The 23278-nt window shown below is 33.9% G+C and overlaps 2 protein-coding genes across 2 annotated transcripts in view; both read left to right on the top strand.

Moving 5' to 3' along the window:
* The first annotated feature begins 4739 nt into the window (after positions 1-4739).
* The window catches only part of LOC125242743, a 62716-nt gene continuing 44177 nt past the window's right edge, over positions 4740-23278 (top strand). Inside the window, 1 exon segment of the mRNA XM_048151665.1 lies at positions 4740-4942. Within this exon segment, the coding sequence (XP_048007622.1) occupies positions 4925-4942 (18 nt within the window). The 5' untranslated portion in view covers positions 4740-4924.
* LOC125242744 lies at positions 15439-16308 on the top strand. Its single transcript, XM_048151666.1, has 2 exons — positions 15439-16109; positions 16252-16308. Exons 1-2 carry the CDS (start codon positions 15701-15703, stop codon positions 16269-16271), a joined length of 429 nt encoding a protein of 142 aa, XP_048007623.1. The 5' UTR covers positions 15439-15700; the 3' UTR covers positions 16272-16308.

Genomic DNA, 23278 nt, shown 5'->3' with positions numbered 1-23278 from the left:
ATACATTTTCTCTTATACAATAATTATAAAGGCATTATTCTTAAAGTGTCGTATTAAAAGTTTTTATAAAACTTGATTCGTCATTTTGAAAATCCAGTGAATGTGAACAATCTGATCCCAACTTATCGATTAGTGGTTCCGTAGAGGATGCCATTATGAAATAATTATAAGAATATGCAGGCAAGCAGCAGTGACAGTAATACAGGTATATCGTTAAATGATGAATTGAGTTTGGATTTAGCTTAATAATTATAGTTTTTGTTCTTATTTAAGGTGTCTGTAGCTCTGCGGTGAAAAATGTTAAGGTATATACAGCGGGGCCGCGGGGCAGATCTCGACTGGAGGGCAAATGTAACTGGTCCATTGTTTCCATGTTTTACAATGTTTACATTATTAAATAGAGTGTCCACCGGTTATACCAGACTAGCATGCACTCGGAGGTGGCCAATTATACATAACTGAGCGTATAAGAGACTATTACCAAGGCACTCAGTTTTTTTATCCATCAGTACCTACTAATATTAATTTTTAAGATTAACTTTATTAGAATAAGTTCCAAAAGTGTATTCCTTACTTTATGGACTTTGGTCTGAAATAAAAAAAATCTTTTATTGCGGATTATCATTGTGAATATTGGACGATCTGAATAAGTGAATACAATGTTCGGCTATTTTAAGAAGAAACCGATTTTATATGTAGTCCTTTTGGGACTAAGACATATTAAAATTGAGGACAAATAAAGACAAACTCACTGTTTTTAAGATATTTATTTATGTGCAACGAAACCAAACCGATACAAGTAACTTTATAAGATTAATATTTTCAGTTCAGCTCACGATGTTGCTGTTTCAATGAGTCTACATACTTCAAAATATTAATATATTCTTCAGAGCGCCTACACGGTGGTAGAAATTGTAATTAACCTATCAGTAAATTTCCAAAATAATAAGTAGTTTCTTTTTCGAGGTCTTCATCAAATTCACAAAAGATATATTGATTTTCGTTTTCTTGTTTTGAATTATCAGCGCCATCTTTGCTTGGTGTGATTTTCTTACAACCTAAACTATTTCCTGCGTCCTCTTCCATTTTACATGTTTTTTGATCCACCACTCCGGGCTTATTTTTGGGTGTAAGTAATGATTGTGACTGATTTTCTCCATCAGAATATGTGCCGTTTTGTAGTTCATCTGTAATAAAAAAAAATATTTATTTGAAGTCTTAGGCTAGGCTGTTTATAGTTATCGACACAAAGTCCATTGTGATGGCGGTACTGAAATCGTCTGTGGTTTTCAATAGCACTTACTTACTAAGAGGAGGAGAAGAGTTGTCATCTTCACGTCACTAAAAACGGCTGACTATGTATCTCATCCACAGATTCTGTAACAATAACCATAATAATAAATATAAAATAGAGTATTTGACTCAGCATTTACAATAAATCAATAGGAAGTAATAAAATAAGGCACCAGAAGATTAAATATTCCAAAGCACAAGTTTGTTTTAAATTGAATATTCTAGGTATAACTTCCTAATGAAATATTGAAAATATCAGTATTACCTGACATGCTGCGGACTACACGGTTTTATTTTGTTCTATGCCGGTTAATCGAACCAAACCTTTATCAAAGCGTTCCCCAAAATACCGGTTTAAAAAGAACGGTCTTTCGAACAAAAATGCAATTTCAAAGGTTTGCGCCAAGTACATGATAACTAGACAGCGGATTTCAGGTAGCGATTTAAATATTAATATGGATATGACTAGTGCAATTTTTTAAATACATGTCATATGGTTTATAATCTATTATTATTACCTACATCGCACACCACAAACTTCACTGAATAATTAGATTAAATTAATGTTATTTTTTCAACAAACTACATTTAAAAAAAAGTATTTTATTCTAAATAATGGACTTTCAATTTAAATATATAGAAGCGAATTATTCTTATTTTTATATTCTTTGAGCCGTAATAGAAGTTTTTACTGTGCAATGCGCAGAAGAAATATTAAAGAAATAAGTATAAATAAATATTTTTTTTATTTTTATTTATTATCATTATAATTTTTGCCCAATATTCACAAAAGCATCCAAAAAGGGCTTTACTTTTATGTTCCCATACATTTTTTCGTGTGTAGAAAAAATAATAAATATTGTATGCGAGTCATATTAATATTTAAATCGCTACCTGAAATCTGCTCTCTAACGATAACGTTATGAATTTTTAACTGGTATCCGTTACAAATATTTAACTAGATGGTAAGGTTCGGGATTTCACTAATTGTGAGAAGGAACCCTAAAGATATATAAAATGGCGAATCATAAGTATCACCGGTGGCTATTATAAAGTTTTTACTCTTATAGAGTATTTGTAAATGATGTGCTTACTGCTTTTACTCTTATAACAGCCTTGCTCAAGACATGTCAAAATTAATTAACCGCATTTTTAGTACAAAACCGTTGAAATACAAGGGCGCATTAATAATACAACACATTTTATATCACATTTCACCATGAAATTGGTTTCCCACACAGTTTTCATAATAAATAAGCAAATAATTGTAATATGTAAAAGTTAACTTACCGTTTACTAACTTGCAAAATGGATGACTTGATGATGATGTACACATAAATCACTACGAAAAGCACAATAAACTTTTAAAACAGCATCCTGTTTCGCCGTTATGAGTTTACTCCCTTATATCTGATGATCACAAAACGTGTACAAGAGCTATTGCCCTTATTAAAGCTTTGAATATGATTCTTACAAGTATAATTGCCTTTATTAAAGCTTTAAATATGATTCTTATTAGTACATTAGCCTTTTAAAAGCACTTTTCTTGCCATTATAAGGTTAACTTTCTTATTGCATGCCACAATAAAGCACGTACAAGATAAGAAAGCTAATAATATAGCAACTACAAGGGGGATATAAGGTTTTTGGCCTTATAAGGTGTGCCCAAATGCCCTCTTGTAAAGGGTTTACAAGGTTATTATAAGAGTACTATTTTTGGCATTATAAGCCACTATAAGACTAATTTTTGTTAGTTGGGCTATTTCTTCAAAGCTCAAACAATCCCAACTCGTCCGCAATCCGTAAGAATGTATAAATTTAGAGCTATGTAAGTTAGTATTGGTAATGATTTTGATAGCTTCGCCTTTGCAGGGTAAAAATATTCACAATGACAATGTCAAAAATAAATTGACGTGAAATAACGCTTGGCGGAGCAAGAGGGGCCATCATTATCAACCTGGTTTGTCTCTAACCAGAAGAAAGAGAAGTGCCAGTGTAAACATCTTTTTTTTTATTGAAAACAATCATTTTGGTATTAGATTAAGTACATCACTTTGTTACTGCAAACGCTGTGCTTATGATTTGTGTGAACCCAAATACCTACTCCGTAGATACATATACCTACTTAATTAGTTATACGTTCAGTGTCTATTCTGGAATAGGATGTAATGTACCTTGAAGTACATAATGATGTACATAATAGCTAAATTTATGAATAGGTACGCGATAAAGTAGGTGTAAAAAGAACGGGTATTTCTATATTTTGCATTTGCATAATTATCATGACTGATTTATTGAACTACATATTTAATAAATATAGTAATAAAATACCGACTATATAATATCCGATGTATTGTATTTAAAATAAAATGAAATAATTAGATATTTAAAATTTTACAAATCATTGTTATATAAGTTATTCGTGCTCCACCGTAGACCGCATCATCACTTACCATCTTACCATCAGGTGTGAATGGTGTGATCGTGGTCAAACGTCTACCTATTCATACTAAAAAAAAGGCTAATAAAGACGAAGTTCTTTGAACTACTGAACGCCATCAGCCCATCACAATAATAGTTCAGTGCGTATCACATACAGGTGCTTTTGACCATTTCCCTCATGCACCATCGCAAGTCGTCCATTAGCTCGTATCCTAGCGAGTCCTCGGACATACGGACTGACCCAAATAACAGACATTATTCCAGTTGATACTAAAGACTCATGAAGCGCTGGTGGCCTAGCGGTAAGAGCGTGCGACTTTCGATCCGGAGGTCGCGGGTTCGAACTCCGGCTCGTACCAATGAGTTTTCGGAACATATGTAAGAAATGGCATTTGTTATTTGCCAGTCGCTTTTCGGTGAAGGAAAACATCGTGAGGAAACCGGGCTAATTCCAATAAAGCCTAGTTACCCTCCGGGTTGAAAGGTCAGATGGCAGTCGCTTTCGTAAAAACTAATGCCTACGCAAAATCTTGGGATTAGTTGTCAAAGCGGACCCCAGGCTCACATGAGCCTTCAAACCTTCAAGAAAAGAGCGTACACCCATGTTAAAGGCCGGTAACGCACCTCCAACACTTCTGGTGTTTCGGGTGTCCATGGGTGGCAGTGATCGCTTACCATCAGGCGACCTGTCTGCTCGTTTGCCTCCTATCCCATAAAAAAAATGAGCCGTGGCAAATGCCGGGATAACGCAAGGAGGATAGACTCATGATGAAGTTCTTTGAACTACTACGAGACTCCACAATAACAGCGCGTGTCACATTAGTCACATATTTACAGGTGCAATTGACCATTATCCTCATGCACCATCGCAAGACGTCCGTTAGCTCACACCCTACCGAGTCCGTATGTCCAAACACTGACCTAAATAAGCCAAGATAACACCTGATGATGCGATAATGCACAATCGAAGAGGGGATTTCAAGTTTAAATAAAAAGAAACGCCAGCGGCCGGTGAGAGTGACAGTATTGCGAGTTGCACGCGCACCGTCGCGCGGGAAAGTTTACCGATTTGGCGCCAACGCGAATTAAAAAAAACTTTTGCTTTTTAACAGGAACAGTGTTGTGTCTCGCTCTAACAGTACGGGTTGGATAGTGACGTGTAATTAGTGACTTTCGCTGTTTGATCAGGATGATGCGTTGTGTGAAGGTAAGGCTTGTTTACACGGTTAATTGGTCGCGGTTAATTTTTTTAAGTGCCAATCTGACGTGGAAAGTTGGAAAAATGAATATGGACCGATTGATTATTAATTTGATATGATACATAACATGGATGCAATTATAAAAATATATGCATAAAATAATAGAACATATAAATATTTCTATAAATTAAAAACATAAACGAAATGTTCAAATCAGTACACATTCATTAAGATAGATATTCATTAAGGTAGAGAAACTTTTACACGAACAGAAAATATACAAAACACACCAAACGTTGTAAAGTAATATAAATCAAATAATGTATTATTATTTAAATGAAAACCAATCAAGTGTTAAATAGACAAAATCAGAAATATAAACAATAAGTATTTGTAATGTAAAAGCAAAATTAATCAAATATTTGAACGACAAACTGGCCATATAATATTACAAGTGTATATGTGTAGATATGGAAACACGTTATTGTACTTACATAAAAATATTACAAAACACGTTTGGAACAAATTAAGTACAATATACAAAGGTTGACATATATATCCGCAAAAGGGATCTCTTCTAATTAACCATCCAAATATACAACAGTAAGTCTAAAATATTTTTTTGATGTCTGAAATTTTAAGTTATAATTTACGTATCCTTGGTACAATGCCTATGCCTATGGCAATGCTAATGGGCCTATTTTAGACAGTAGTTTTAGCTTTTAAGTTTAGTCTTAGTTTCTTATATAATTATGTCCCATGTAAATAAAAACCATTTTTATAATTTTAACTCTTAAAAAAAATATTTGCTGCTTATACAATATGCTTTGTTAATTTTATATGTATATTTTTCAAATTGTTAAATACCTCTTCATCCGTTTCAACAAGTCAAATACTGATTAGGTAACACATATATATTTTATTTAAGTACCTATTTGTTTCATTTCAGATGCGATAAATGTTCAAATTATTCGCTTAAATAACGTTTATTTACATAATTAATAATCATTTAAAATGCATAAGTATATTCTACAGTCTACTTGCATACATTTTGTCATAATCATAACGTTCGTTTATTGTAGTGTGTAGTCCTCTATAATAGTATTCTTCATTTATAATAGTATTGTTTCCTTCATATATGTTGCTTATATCGATCGCAAGACGCAAAGCCATTAAAGTGAGACATATATGAGAACAATGAGGCATTGAAAGTTCTTTCACATTACACAGGTGTCAAAGCTTAACCCATTCATAAACGTTCACTAAAGTTATCAAGCCGATAAAGTTCGTTTATCCCTTTCTAACGTATTAGTGTGATAGAAAGGGACAAACGAACTTCACCGGCTTGATAACTTTAGTGAACGTTTATGAATAAGGGGATAAGAGCATAATATTATTAGTATGTTATTCTTCAACACAGGGCGCAAACGCGCAATCTATGAAAATTGATAATAATATGTATTAAAATCCACACGAATGGCCAAGTCTTTGCCTTTGGCTAGTCTGTGGCCAAGAGTTAGCCCATTTATAATACTAAAAAAAAGTATTTAATCAGATGCCTATTTGGATTTGTTTTCTTATGGCTGATGGAATTATTTGGTGTTATAATAAATTGTTGCGCTTCACTCCAAAACAGTTTCTACGCTTAGAGCCGGTTCCCACAAGTCGGATGTCGGATCCGGATTTTAATCGGAAGTTCTAGTGGCAGAACATTTTATATGAAGCAATTTACACTTGCCCGACACCAATTTTGTGTCGGAGCGGACAAGAAAATAAATGTCGGCTCTTTTGCCGGCCCTCGTAGTCGACGAGGAGTGTGTATAACAACTGATTGTTCGAATATATTTAACTTCAGTTCAAATTTTATAATTAACATAAGATGTATTATATATTAAACAAGTGTAAAGCAAACGGATGGACTAATACTTGTAATTCATCAGTTACCCGTGATCATGAGTATCATGATACATATCATTACGTGAAAATTTCGGGAGCTCGACAAATATCAAAATGGTAATCATAGATGGTAGATTGGTAGATTAGATTAGGAATAAATCTCATATGTCATTTCGAAACATTTAGATTTAGCAACCTGTTTTGATATAAATAAATAGAAACTACCGGAAACACTAATGATATACTTGTACATATAACTTAATCGTGCCTTTAATTGTGAGTATTATTTGCCAAATTATTGCACGATGCGAGATCAATTCATATTAATATTTATACCTAAGTAGGTAAATAAAACTGTATTAATATGAATTACTGCTGCTACTCTCATTAATGCTGCTACAATTAGTATTCTCTATGTAATGTTTATATGCCAACCATTTCTCATAACTTCTTAAAAACAATACGTTTTCTGTTACTCAATCGCGGTGCAGGACCCTTTGTGCCACCTACTTTTCCTTGTATTTAAAACTAAAACGTTATCATGACTATTGACATCAGCTTCTTATTGTTTATCAAAGTTAGAAAGCGTTTTTTTCTCTTCATTTAAGGCGTTTCAAGAAAGTAAAGCGTCGCCTGAGTAGTTAAACTGAAAAAGCTCTATAGCCATCCTACAGCCGCCCCAAGCGTATTATAGCCATCATCTTCATCATAGGTGAGTTTAAATAATCCACGGTTAGTTTAATAAAAACTAAAAAGGTTATCACGGTTTACATCCCGGTCAATATAAGCCTAATCATCATAGGTTATTTGCGCCGTACCGGTTATTTTCGATTTCGTCCAAATCTTTATTCCTTTTCTTTATCCGCGCCCATGACTTGATCATTATTTCTCCCATTGTTCAAACACATCAATAGATAAATGATATACTTTACACCCTCATAGTCCGGCCGTTGACATCGTTGCGTCGAACGAAAGTGAGTCCGTTTTGCTTTCTGAGCCCATGTGCTCAAATTATAACTATTACAGCATTTGTTTATATTGACGTGTGTCACTGAGGCATATATTTTTCCTATGCAACTGACCATTACGGTGGCTGGTTGTTGGATAAAAATTACACAGGAACTGGTTTGTGTAATGCGATTTTTAAAGGCCTCAAGTCTAATGCTTGGTATAGAACGTTTTCCTTTTAATATTCTTTTTACATTTCCCGGATGTAGAAATTACGACACTTGGCTGTTTTTACATACAATAAGTGTCATTATTATACAATAATTTGTTAAACAATTGTCATTAGGTAACTTGTTCATAACCTTTTTCCTTTTCTTTGCTCCGTGCACTATGACGTTTGAGTTTGAGTCACGGAAATTCACAATAGTTGGTTCATTAGTGGTATTGGTGATCTACGGCTATGAAGACACTTTAAGTTAGTCTGCATATTAGTTTTTACCCACATAAAAAGTTTGTAGTAGTAAATAAAAGGTAGTAGTACTAGTACTACACTAAAAAACACTTTATTGTACTAGAAAATAAGATAAGAAAAAAGCTTATCATTAGTAGTAAGGCCAACTTCTCCCTTTAAAGGATCTCTTCCAGTTAACCTTTGAGTAATTATTTTATTGAAAATGTCGATTGGAAGAACACTGCATTTATTATTCTTAAGTTCTTATTAATTAGTTTTACAAAAATTCGTACCGATCCATGCTAAGCTAGGCAGCGAAAGCAAGAAGGTGTGGTCACCCGGTGACATTTATATAAATTTTATTTTTAGAAAAGGTTCATTCGGAAACTAGCCACTAAAATATACATAGGCACAGATACTTAATACACAAACGATGCAAATAAAAGTGTAAGCGTTCTTAATAGCTTACAGGTTTATATAACTTATATTCAAATCGACATTAATCACGAAAGCATGCTCATCTCAGGTGTGGCACACATCCGGATGCAAGATCAAGCGGGTCCAATAGGCAGCGTCCCCACTTAGGCGTCGCGTGTCTCGCGGCGCGCAACGGACGTCTCCGCTACGCCGCCTGAATCGCGCGCCGCGACGCCTGGGGGCGCGTCTTACGTCCTTCCTATACAAAATGTACTGAGGAGACGTTTTTTGAATTACATTCAGGCGGCGTGGCGGAGACGTCCGTTGCGCGCCGCAAGACATGCGTCTTATGAGTGTGGATGGTAGCTAAAACACGTCTTGCGTACTTGCAAAAACGCACATAAAGAGTCATCAGTCACAGTCAATGAAGACGATGCACACTTGCACAGTCAACAAATCGGAATCCTAGGCCACTTTACAACCATGTCAAAATGACATGCAGTAAGAGATTTTTTACAATCTTATTTATAACGTCACTGTGACATAGTTCTATAGTGGCCTAGGATTCTAATTGGTTGACTGTACAATTGCCACCAGATCGCGGTCAACGTGCTCACAAATATCTGAACACGCCTCTCTTGTCAAGACGATATGACGTGTTCAGATGTTTTTGCTCGTCCGACCTGTTTAGATATATCTGATTGTGACTGTACATACGGTTGTTATCTTGACTGCTCTCGGTGATTCTAACCCCCTGATTCGTAAACGTTCACTAAAGTTATCAAGCCGATAAAGTTCCTTTGTCCCTTTCTATCACACCAATACGCCGGAAAGGTATAAAGGGACAAACAAACTTTATCGGCTTGATAACTTTAGTGAACGTTTATGAATAAGGGGGTAAGTATTTAACTATTCAAACCTGAACATGTATTGCCTAACGCTTCATCAGTCTTCGAAGACGAGGTGACAAAGACTAGAAACTCATCTCTCGAAAACCGGTCATAATCTCCAAAACAACGTGTGACCGAGAAACCTAACAATGTGTCATATTATATAATGTGGATTGTTTACGACAATTCAGCTCTTTGGGTACGGTTTGGGACCGCAAACTGGAAAATTGTTATGTCATCAGAGTTGAGACGTCACTTTTGGTGATAAGTATACAGTGTGTAAATTCAATACGGGCGATATATTAAACCAGACTAGATTGTAATTTATCCGTGTCTTTAATTAAGAACTATGTTAAGTGACACGTAATCGTGACATCGTTATAAACCTTTTTTAAAATTTACAACTATAAAATGATTGTTCTTAGTACTCATGTTCTAGATATCTCATCACTGTAATGTAATATAGATTTGTGTAAGATGTCCCTAAATAATTATTTATATTTATTCATAGCTTCACTCTTATTTAATTCACACACTGTTATTGTGTATATTGAACTTGCGTGGGATTTTATATTTATAAGGTTATGTCGAAATAGTAGGTAATAGAAATCAAACAATTAAATTTTTTATAAACTTAAGATGTCTTTTTTTGACACTGAAACCCAAGAGTAGTATACCTAAACCTATTATTAAGTTTTAATGTCGAGAAAAATTATGACAATCGATAAATGACACTGCTTGTTTTGATTTAATTAGTAATTTAATATCTGAATCTAGAAAAATAATTTGTCGGTTCGCGTGTCAGCACACATAGGGTAAACTTTATTATTTCCATCTACGAAATGAATAAATCGGATATAATTATGTTTCGACCGCTCTGATTCATATTATCTAATAATTCCTTTTAAGGTAAAATTACGTAAAACGCATGATTGGTTTTTAATTAGTAATGATTTCCTGCTATGTTGTTAATAAATGATAAATTATGGTTAAATCAAAAGAAATCAATAACTTTGCGGTAAGTTGTGCTTGTAAAAAACACAAAAGTGTAATTAAACACGGCGTTATATTTGGTTGAACTTTTATTGGCAACATTTTAATATTTTAAAATGTAGCTATCTCGATTTTTGAAAAAGTTGTCTTTTTAACGTTTGGTAACTTTGCTTGCAAGTCTTGCAACAAAAACTAGACATGTCTGTGGAATGACAACAAATTTTAAGTTTTAAACAGGTAAAAAAAAATGAAATAATCTTCTCAATCAATTGGTTTTAACGTGATATTTCCGTATTTACGAGAATAGTACCAGTTAACCATATCTTGACCGAAATAGGAATTGTTACATCACACAACTAGGCTGGCAATACCAGATTTCCTGGATCTTATATCAATAAATATCATTGCTGCGGAGCAAAACTTGATAGTAGATAGTTGACCTGAAGTTGTTTTAGCACCAGCCAGTTGATGAAAGCTTTTAAAGCTAGCATCGTAAGCATCGGACTCATAGTATTTCGTCATACTGATACTACAATAACACAGATTATTGAGTAAAAATTTCATGTAATAATAGATATCGAGGGAGGAATACATATTGTATGAATAAACTAGCGGTAGTATTAGCGGTCGTCCACCGCGTTCTTAACACATACATTTTTCCCGTTTTCCTAATATATTTGACGTCATAACTAAGCAACAGCTTGAGGCTAAGTATTATACTTAGTGTATTTACTCTGTATGACGACAGACTCGATGTAGAGGTGTTCGCGTATTTGTGGTGCAAGTACTGTGTCGTGTTAATTCGGTCATTCTCCAGAACGATGTTATAATTCTAATTAACGCGTCGCTTTTTTTCCTCTTACTTTTTAATGAGTTTTATCTCAAATATAGTATCTTTTTGATCATTAAAACTTAAATCCTTATTGGGCACATTAAATATATTGACGGTTAATTAGTTAAAAATAATTTAAAATTTCTGTGGCGCGTGAATTAGAAAAACGACGTGTTATTTAGAATAGTACACTTTTCCATGACGTGTGAATTATGAAAACGACGTTTTAATTAGAATATGTTATTTTTGCTGGATGCAAAACATACAAAACGGACCCGGAAAAATAATTAGGTATAAAAAAATCTTTTTAAATTAAAACCAAAACGTTAGTGAGCAGTCTTTTTATTACAAAACGCAATATGGAAATAAAATAGAATTAAAACATTTTAATAAAACATTTTTAATAAAACATCCATTACGACAAACATAAGTAAAAATACTGATAACATTATCCAAGGATCCGTCCAGCTTGCCAAAAGCTTTCATTGGTATGCGTGTCATCGGCAGAGGGGTTGAAGAAGTAATTTCTCGAGAGTTTTTAAATGTTAATGAACTCTCAGAAAGCAATGGCTCATTCGGAATATTGCTGTTCAATATATTGGGAGATCCTCGTGTGTCGGTAGAATAAGTTGTATTCATATCGGAATTTCTTTCAGCACGACTACCCGAACGAAGATGATATCTAGAAGTCTGTAGTGCAGCAGCTGGTGATGGTAATGGATCGTTTTCATTTTGGGATTCGTTTCGTTGTGGTAACGTGATCTCTGGCTCGGATTCTACTTCCTCAATAGTCTTTAATTTTTTTGCTTTTTGCCTATAATAATAGGCACGAAATGCTTCTCTATTTCTTTGCCTTATAATTTTTTGTTTTTGAGGTGGTAGTTCATTTATTGGCAAAGCCTTTTTCTCTAGTTTTCTTTTTTGATACCTTGCTTTTTCTTTTGCTCTAAATTCTCTATACAACTCAGGATCATTTTTAATCTTTTCCCGTCTTCTACGATCTCTTTTTCTTTTTTTCTCCAGTGCATCGTTACTTTTTGGTTTTCCCATGCTAAAACGGAAGGACTTTTTAGTATGATTATAAAAAATTAATGCACTTTATTATGTAGCAGTCACATTAAACTACTATTATTGAATCAAATGACAAAAAAAAGAGTAAATAATACGCAAGTATATACTTGAATAAGAAAACTTTAGGAACAAACACACAGACCAAGAGAAAGTTATTGTTAATAAGTAGGTATATGTAATTATGCCGCCGAAAGAAGCTGTATGCAAGTAGCTTTCAACCGGTATTATGTATTATATATGATGGAGATCGAAAGGGGAGGCTTATGTTCAGCAGTGGACGTCTTGTGGCTGAGATGATGATGATGATGATGGTGATGATAACGTAACTATGCATGTAGGTCCATTCTTACGGTAAGTAATTATTATTCTGTATTTAAACTATAATATAACTATACATATGACGATATTTTTCCACAAATTCTAATTAACGCGTTGATTTTGGACGCGTTAATTAGACGCGTGAATTAGGGATTCTTGAAAAACACAAAATAACTTTTTAAAGGTACATGTAATAAATCACAGAATCTAGTATCAATTAAATATTGCTACCTTTAATGTATTCTGTAACTCTCATAGCAATAAAGTTGCTGGTTGATTTTTAAAATGTAAACTTGTTAATTAGAAATTTATTAAACCAAAACGCGTGAATTAGATACTTACGTGCGTAATCTGCGGCCTGGACACAACTGACACTACCATCCCGCACGGGGCTTTGGGCGCGACCGACTGCTTGACCGAAATGCGGTAGCGAGATCCGTGCCTACATTCAGACCACTGGTGTGGTCAAAAACGATCGCGACGCGTGATTTAGGATACGTTTCGAGACAAAGTAATTATAATTGAATTTTTTGTGGTTTATGACTGTATTGACTAGATTTTTTTTGTACAATGAAAATATATATTCTTTTGTGAAATAAACTTGTTTTCATCGGGTTTTCTTTATGTATATCATCAGGAAAAATTGGAACGTAAGTAGTTTTGGTAGTGGGACGCGACGTGTTTATTAGGAGAATGGGACTTTTAGATTTTTTTTCCACCCGAAGCCTTTTAACTATCTCTTTGAAAATGCATATACAGCTCAATACAAATACCTTCTACGATAAAAAAATATAAACCATGATAAAATCTATGATTTTATATGGTTAAAGAGTGAAGACAAGCAAAAATGTACGTCTGGAGAATGACCGTATTATGACGAGCCTTAATTACAGCCTGATCTGGACCAAAAATTTGCTCTAAAAAAAATATGGATCATATGTATATAATGTCAGTGTAAAAGGTAATTGCAATTATTGCCGTATACTAAAGTTCGACTTTAAATATTCCATTCGAACACCCGACGTATGAGTTCAGGCCCTGTTAGCCGAATGGCATTTATCTGACGCGAAACGAAAACAAAACACCGCGAAAGTTAGTCTGGCTCTGTCGCGCCAATACGCAAGAGCGATACAGATAGGTATCTACGAGCGTTTCGTTTCGTGAGCGTTTCGTAAGCGTTTGTGACATTCGGCTACGTACCCTGATAATAAATAATTTTAGCTCTTAAACTTGTTATCTTCTATGGGCACGTTTACATGGTGTTGAATTACGACCGGTCTGGCTCAGTCGGTAGTGACCCTGCCTGCTGAGCCGCGATCCTGGGTTCGAATCCCGGTAAGGGAATTTATTTGTGTGATGAACATAGATATTTGTTCCTGAGTCATGGATGTTTTCTATGAATATAAATAGGTAGCTATTTATCTATTTAAGTATGTATATCGTCGCTTAGAACCCATAGTACAAGCTTTGCTTAGTTTGGGGCTAAGTTGATCTGTGTAAGGCGTTCCCAATATTTATTTATTTATTTATTACATTGCGGGAGGTATATCTCGTTTCTTCACAGGTTACGCTTTGTAAGCGTGCCTATGTATAGTAGCTAGAACCCTATTGCTCTTCTGTATTGGCGCGACAGAGTCAGATAGCGTTTCGATCGCCACGTAACGACGATAACGATTGTAACCTCGAATAGACCAGTGTGCGTAGCCGAATGCACAAACGAAACGCTCACGATAATATCTCTTTCGTAGCTATTATCTCTGTCGCTCTTGCGTATTGGCGTGACAGAGCCAGACTACCTTTCAGCGGCGTTTCGATTTCGATTCGCGTCGCAGAAATGCCATTCGGCTACGGCGCCAGCAGTACTAGTAGAATGTGAAATGTAAGTTACCTCTTGAGGTATTTCTTTAGCCTTCCGATGTGAAGTTCTTCAAGAAGTTAGTATTCCGGGTTTCAAGAGTCGGCTGTGGCATTACGTAACTTGTAATGAACTATAATTCGGAAGATGTCTCTATAATGTAATTTTGTTTGCTTTAAAAAAAAAAGGAATATCTTCCTAAAATTTGCTATAAACTGAAATAAATAATTATCATATACGAAAGAAAAAACGACAAGGCCCACTGGTGGCAGAGTGGTGTATGATATCTGTCGCGTTTATAATTTATACAGAGTGGGGCCTGTAACAAAGGCGAAGAATTGAACTGTAGGCTATTCTCCTTATACTAATCAACATTTGTTCAGTGACTTTTAAAAATTATGAAGTCTTTAAATTTTTAATTTTTCATACAAGATAAATATTAGCTTCAATGTACGCCATTATTATTGTCATTGACGTTGTCTGTTAACAGAATTCGCAATACATTACTTCTTAGAAAAAACTTTCAAGGGTGATAAAAATCAAAATACAAGTTATTTTTAAAAGTCGCCGAACAAATGTTGATCAGTTTGTAGTGTAGTGTGACAACCCTGATGATATATAACTCATCTCATACAGAGTGACAACCCTATGCTCATGCAGCTGTGTGTTATGGATCATAGAGTTTTACGATGTAATTATAAATAATCATAAAGTTTATGGTATAATTAAAGTAATGATTATTGGTCATAAAATATACAATAAAATGTAATGTTAAAACAGATGGGAATGACTATTGACCGTGACCAGGATAGTATATAAGCATGATTTTCATTGAATAAATATGGAGTATTGACTTGACTTTTGAGTTATCATTACACCCGAAGCACCCCTCACTTCATGGCGACCCTAGCCAGTCGTGCTACTCGAGCCAGCCCGAGTGCGACCCCCCGCCGCCGTAACTAATCCGCGCCGCTTTTGTCTCTCATATCAACTCAGTCGTCACCTTACCAGTTGGGCAGCTCGAAGCAGCCTATGTGTGACCCACCGCGAACACCAACGCCGCCGACACCACGACCACCATCGCTATAGCCAAGTATGGACCACCACCACCACAGAAACCATCGCCACAGCCAAGCACGTCCTCGCCACAACCGCGCATGTAATTACCAGCCGCAACCGTCATCGTCGCCATTCAATTGGACTGAACAATGCGAAGACGCGTTCAAAAATCTAAAAATAACCATCACAACCACTACCACCACAAAGATGGACAATAAGAAGATCGAGCGGCAATATATTGAAGTGGCCATGCGTAAGCCGAGCGCCGTCGGAGCCAGCCCAGCGCAACATCGTCCACCAGCTACTCCGCACCGCAGCGCCACGGCCCCTTCGCAGCACCGCGGTCCCTCCGCAACGCCACAGGTTCGCACCGCAGCACCACGACGCACTTGGTGGCACCGCGTGCCACACCCGCCCCAGCCCAGCGCACAAACAGCGGAACAGGGTAAAATATAAAATCCATTACATATTCACACTAATCGCTATTATGTTTCCATAATAAGTTTTAATATATATAAAAATAAGTATATTAAAGTTCTTGTAGGTATTTAAAAAAAATGTTTATAGAGAGTTATAAAAAGCACCAGATTTTTTTAACACTATTTGAGTCTATCAGACTCCAGAAATCGATTAGTTCATAAATTACAATACTTCAAAATAACAAGAGAAAAGACAAACAGACTCAATAAACAAATCATAATAAAAATTTCTAAAAGTTAAATAGTAGATCGCGGAAAATTCATACGAAACTATCAAGTTTTACATAATTAATAACTACCTATAAAAGGTGAAACAACTCTGTCAGGACATCTTATAATAAATTAATCAGAACTCATGTTCCATGATAAAAATATATATATATATAGATATAAAGTATCTATTCAACATACAACTTGTTGCATTCAAATATCCCATTACTGTACAAGATCAAAAGCTTATATGGGACCCAAAAGAAATTCGAAAATCGAGAAATGGTCCCATGCCATTGGTATGAAAAAAAAAAAAAACTTCTTTTTTTTCTATAATTCTGTTTTGTTGTTGTACTATATGTACTATAATAAAAATTAAGGTAATCGAATACAAAATAAAAGTCGTGCTATTGAAATTGACTGATTTTTATCAAATCTAATTAATCTTATTCTTTCCAATTTATTGTACGTTTCCGGTCGTAAATATTAATAGAAAAAAAAAACACCTTATCAAACGTATTTATTATTATTTAATAATCAGGCAGGCAGTTAAAAAAAAAACTGACATAGCCTAAATCCAGTAATCACTTAATATTCGTAAAATAAAAAAGTGATGTATAGATTTATAATTTATTTTCTCTCTCTCAATAGTAGCGAGACCGGACAGATCTCAGGCTGTAAGGTACTAAGGACAAGGACAATATCAATATATATATATATATATATATATATATATATATATATATATATATATATATATATATATATATATATATATATATATATATATATATATATATATATAAAAAAAAGAATTTTAAACTGCTGATATGTAAAATTAATATTATTTAATGACAGTAAAAAGAGGATAATATAAATTGTATGTGTAATGTAATAAAAAAATAAAAAAATAAATAATTACATAAGTATGTTTACAAGTAACAGGGAAAAAAACATAAGAAAAACGTCTTGTCGGGAAAGCAAAATCAGTTAAGTGTCGCAACCAACGATTAGCCTGATCACCTAAAAGTTATTGTGACTCTTAAATGCTTTTATGTTTTCAAACCGACATTATTAACAATACTGGGTATAGCTGGTAAATTATAATGTAAGCAGAGTACACCAGGATACAAACCAGACACAGCCCCCTTGAAACCAAAACCAATTCGAGCGAGCTCTCAATTGTGAAGGTCCTTGGGCACACGCAAAGCTATTGCGTTCTAATGTGTGAAAGCATATGTCTGGAAAAACATACTACATTTATTGAGTATGTATCAGCGCGCTATAATAAATATATTTTTTGTATCCTTAATATTTATGTATTGTAATGTAGGGTCGGCCGACCGGATGCGCTAAAATGCGCAGTGTACTCTTTAAAAGAAAAGTGAACTTCATGTATCACGAAGAAGCTTACATTATTTCCCAATGCAGACATTAAGGTACTATGGCTCATGGGAATTGATTTCTATGTAATACAAGCAGGTATGAAATCCTTGACGGCTGACCATGATTCGATCGAGAATCAATCGTGGAGACTCTTGGACACACAAAATAGTGTGATGCTTAAAAGCAATGCCTGAATGCATGAACAATACTAAAAGTATAATTGTAATCGCCAGTAGTAAAAAAAAAAAAAAAAAAACTCCTCTAACAAGTTTAGTAAGCAGGTTTTATCTGCGGAAAAGAGGTGTAGGTACTAAAAACAAATACTTTTACCCCAAACAAAATTGATATCACAAAACGACATAGGTATAAAAATTTATTAAAATAGGAATACAAATCTAAAAAAAAAACACCTTAAAAAAAAAAGAGGGGATAAGAATATGAAAAATAAAAATAACCACAATACTCACTACATCAATCGCTATACGTACAACAATTTTTTTTTTTAACTCAATCACAAGTCAGAATTACTGCATACACAACTCACAAAAGTAACTAGAATACAAATATCATATAATATATAATTATAACCTCAAAATTAGAAAGTTCAAATAAACTAACTAATTTATTATATTTTATCTCGAGCAAAAAAAAAAAATCTGAACTACCAAATAAATTAACATCTCTTGGCATTTTCTTGTTAAAAAAAAAATACTATAGCGTGATTACGCTATACAAAATAGTTTAAATCATCTATAAAAATACCACAAATAATCAGACCTTACTAAAATAAAATGACAAAAATATACATAACTCGAGTACAACTCACGTACAAACACGTTAACAAAAAAAACAACCAACTTAATACAAGTAAAAAGCAGCCAACAATAAATTTCAAATTAATCGGTATCAAAAATTCAAAAAAAAAAAAAAAAAAAAATTAGAAGTCGAACTATTTTCACCACAATATAAATACCCAAAACCAAAAGTGTAATTTTACGCAACTACATCCTTTCTTTTATAGCGTGTAGTAGTAAAACTAAAATCACAAACACAACGCAGTTAGACAAAAAAAAAATGAATAGAAAATACTTCAAAAAAAATACCTAAAGCATAACGCGAAACAAACACGAAATTATTAGTGAAATTGTGTGATGCTTTAAAAGTGATGCCACAATATATGAAATATTATATAATATGTTGTAATTGCCAGGGTGAGCGATAATTTTTTTTCTTGTATCCTGAGCAAATAAATATGTATTGAACTATTGAGCTGAGTAATAGCCATAAATGAAAATGCGTTGTGTACCCTTACCGTTTGTGATGCATTTCGTCTGCACACAAAAATAAGGTTAAAATTGTTTTAATCCCTTTCAAATAAATACAGAAGTCAATATGACAGGCAAAGACAACAGATCTAATGGAAGATTGTAAAGTGTTTATGAATAATGTCATTAGTAAAATTAAAACATATTATGATCAGATGACACCATCCAAGTAAGGAATTGCTAAAAAAAAACACTCATTGGCACACATATACACACCTATACACAATACACATATAGCTATCTTAAACTTATAATGATTTTTTTTTTGCATAACCAACTAGCAATAAGATTTTTTATTATATTCAGATCTTAATTAAGAATCTATAATCAATTAAAAATGTATCCCAGTAGAAATAAGTAAAAAAAAAAAAAAAAAAAAAAAAAAGTCAAAAGCCAAAAACAGTTGTCATGTATAATCCAACTATTTTTAACTCAAAAAAAAGGGGAAAGCTGTAGTGTAGTGTGACAACCCTGATGATATATAATTCATCTCATACAGAGTGACAACCCTATGCTCATGCAGCTGTGTGTTATGGATCATAGAGTTTTACGATGTAATTATAAATAATCATAAAGTTTATGGTATAATTAAAGTAATGATTATTGGTCATAAAATATACAATAAAATGTAATGTTAAAACAGATGGGAATGACTATTGACCGTGACCAGGATAGTATATAAGCATGATTTTCATTGAATAAATATGGAGTATTGACTTGACTTTTGAGTTATCATTACACCCGAAGCACCCCTCACTATTAATAGTGTATGTAGTGTAGTGTGACAACCCTGATGATATATAACTCATCTCATACAGAGTGACAACCCTATGCTCATGCAGCTGTGTGTTATGGATCATAGAGTTTTACGATGTAATTATAAATAATCATAAAGTTTATGGTATAATTAAAGTAATGATTATTGGTCATAAAATATACAATAAAATGTAATGTTAAAACAGATGGGAATGACTATTGACCGTGACCAGGATAGTATATAAGCACGATTTTCATTGAATAAATATAGAGTATTGACTCGACTTTTGAGTTATCATTACACCCGATCAAACCCTCACTTCATGGCGACCCTAGCCAGTCGTGCTACTCGAGCCAGCCCGAGTGCGACCCCCCGCCGCCGTAACTAATCCGCGCCGCTTTTGTCTCTCATATCAACTCAGTCGTCACCTTACCAGTTGGCAACCTATGTGTGACCCACCGCGAACACCAACGCCGCCAACACCACGACCACCATCGCTATAGCCAAGTATGGACCACCACCACCACAGAAACCATCGCCACAGCCAAGCACGTCCTCGCCACAACCGCGCATGTAATTACCAGCCGCAACCGTCATCGTCGCCATTCAATTGGACTGAACAATGCGAAGACGCGTTCAAAAATCTAAAAATAACCATCACAACCACTACCACCACAAAGATGGACAATAAGAAGATCGAGCGGCAATATATTGAAGTGGCCATGCGTAAGCCGAGCGCCGTCGGAGCCAGCCCAGCGCAACATCGTCCACCAGCTACTCCGCACCGCAGCGCCACGGCCCCTTCGCAGCACCGCGGTCCCTCCGCAACGCCACAGGTTCGCACCGCAGCACCACGACGCACTTGGTGGCACCGCGTGCCACACCCGCCCCAGCCCAGCGCACAAACAGCGGAACAGGGTAAAATATAAAATCCATTACATATTCACACTAATCGCTATTATGTTTCCATAATAAGTTTTAATATATATAAAAATAAGTATATTAAAGTTCTTGTAGGTATTTAAAAAAAATGTTTATAGAGAGTTATAAAAAGCACCAGATTTTTTTTAACACTATTTGAGTCCATCAGACTCCAGAAATCGATTAGTTCATAAATTACAATACTTCAAAATAACAAAAGAAAAGACAAACAGACTCAATAAACAAATCATAATAAAAATTTCTAAAAGTTAAATAGTAGATCGCGGAAAATTCATACGAAACTATCAAGTTTTACATAATTAATAACTACCTATAAAAGGTGAAACAACTCTGTCAGGACATCTTATAATAAATTAATCAGAACTCATGTTCCATGATAAAAATATATATATATATAGATATAAAGTATCTATTCAACATACAACTTGTTGCATTCAAATATCCCATTACTGTACAAGATCAAAAGCTTATATGGGACCCAAAAGAAATTCGAAAATCGAGAAATGGTCCCATGCCATTGGTATGAAAAAAAAAAAAAAAAAAAACTTCTTTTTTTTCTATAATTCTGTTTTGTTGTTGTACTATATGTACTATAATAAAAATTAAGGTAATCGAATACAAAATAAAAGTCGTGCTATTGAAATTGACTGATTTTTATCAAATCTAATTAATCTTATTCTTTCCAATTTATTGTACGTTTCCGGTCGTAAATATTAATAGAAAAAAAACACCTTATCAAACGTATTTATTATTATTTAATAATCAGGCAGGCAGTTAAAAAAAAAACTGACATAGCCTAAATCCAGTAATCACTTAATATTCGTAAAATAAAAGTGATGTATAGATTTATAATTTATTTTCTCTCTCTCAATAGTAGCGAGACCGGACAGATCTCAGGCTGTAAGGTACTAAGGACAAGGACAATATCAATATATATATATATATATATATATATATATATATATATATATATATATATATATATATATATAAAAAAAAGAATTTTAAACTGCTGATATGTAAAATTAATATTATTTAATGACAGTAAAAAGAGGATAATATAAATTGTATAAACTTAAATAAAAAAATAAAAAAAAAAAAATTACAAAAGTATGTTTACAAGTAACAGGGAAAAAAAACATAAGAAAAACGTCTTGTCGGGAAAGCAAAATCAGTTAAGTGTCGCAACCAACGATTAGCCTGATCACCTAAAAGTTATTGTGACTCTTAAATGCTTTTATGTTTTTAAACCGACATTATTAACAATACTGGGTATAGCTGGTAAATTATAATGTAAGCAGAGTACACCAGGATACAAACCAGACACAGCCCCTTGAAACCAAAACCAATTCGAGCGAGCTCTCAATTGTGAAGGTCCTTGGGCACACGCAAAGCTATTGCGTTCTAATGTGTGAAAGCATATGTCTGGAAAAACATACTACATTTATTGAGTATGTATCAGCGCGCTATAATAAATATATTTTTTGTATCCTTAATATTTATGTATTGTAATGTAGGGTCGGCCGACCGGATGCGCTAAAATGCGCAGTGTACTCTTTAAAAGAAAAGTGAACTTCATGTATCACGAAGAAGCTTACATTATTTCCCAATGCAGACATTAAGTACTATGGCTCATGGGAATTGATTTCTATGTAATACAAGCAGGTATGAAATCCTTGACGGCTGACCATGATTCGATCGAGAATCAATCGTGGAGACTCTTGGACACACAAAATAGTGTGATGCTTAAAAGCAATGCCTGAATGCATGAACAATACTAAAAGTATAATTGTAATCGCCAGTAGTAAAAAAAAAAAAAAAAAACTCCTCTAACAAGTTTAGTAAGCAGGTTTTATCTGCGGAAAAGAGGTGTAGGTACTAAAAACAAATACTTTTACCCCAAACAAAATTGATATCACAAAACGACATAGGTATAAAAATTTATTAAAATAGGAATACAAATCTAAAAAAAAAAAACACCTTAAAAAAAAAGAGGGGATAAGAATATGAAAAATAAAAATAACCACAATACTCACTACATCAATCGCTATACGTACAACAATTTTTTTTTTTTAACTAAATCACAAGTCAGAATTACTGCATACACAACTCACAAAAGTAACTAGAATACAAATATCATATAATATATAATTATAACCTCAAAATTAGAAAGTTCAAATAAACTAACTTGAAGTGAGGGTTTGATCGGGTGTAATGATAACTCAAAAGTCGAGTCAATACTCTATATTTATTCAATGAAAATCGTGCTTATATACTATCCTGGTCACGGTCAATAGTCATTCCCATCTGTTTTAACATTACATTTTATTGTATATTTTATGACCAATAATCATTACTTTAATTATACCATAAACTTTATGATTATTTATAATTACATCGTAAAACTCTATGATCCATAACACACAGCTGCATGAGCATAGGGTTGTCACTCTGTATGAGATGAGTTATATATCATCAGGGTTGTCACACTACACTACAGCTTTCCCCTTTTTTT

Source organism: Leguminivora glycinivorella, chromosome 3, assembly GCF_023078275.1.
Source record: "Leguminivora glycinivorella isolate SPB_JAAS2020 chromosome 3, LegGlyc_1.1, whole genome shotgun sequence".
NCBI classification, from domain to species: domain Eukaryota; kingdom Metazoa; phylum Arthropoda; class Insecta; order Lepidoptera; family Tortricidae; genus Leguminivora; species Leguminivora glycinivorella.
This window is presented reverse-complemented; position numbering and strand designations above follow the sequence as displayed.

Bases quoted from the DNA above. Each gene is read 5' to 3' on its own strand.
- LOC125242744 (XM_048151666.1), top strand. From the start codon at position 15,701: ATGGACCACCACCACCACAGAAACCATCGCCACAGCCAAGCACGTCCT. The intron at 16,110-16,251 runs GTAAAATATAAA...AAAAAGCACCAG, and splicing joins CGCACAAACAGCGGAACAGG to ATTTTTTTAACACTATTTGA.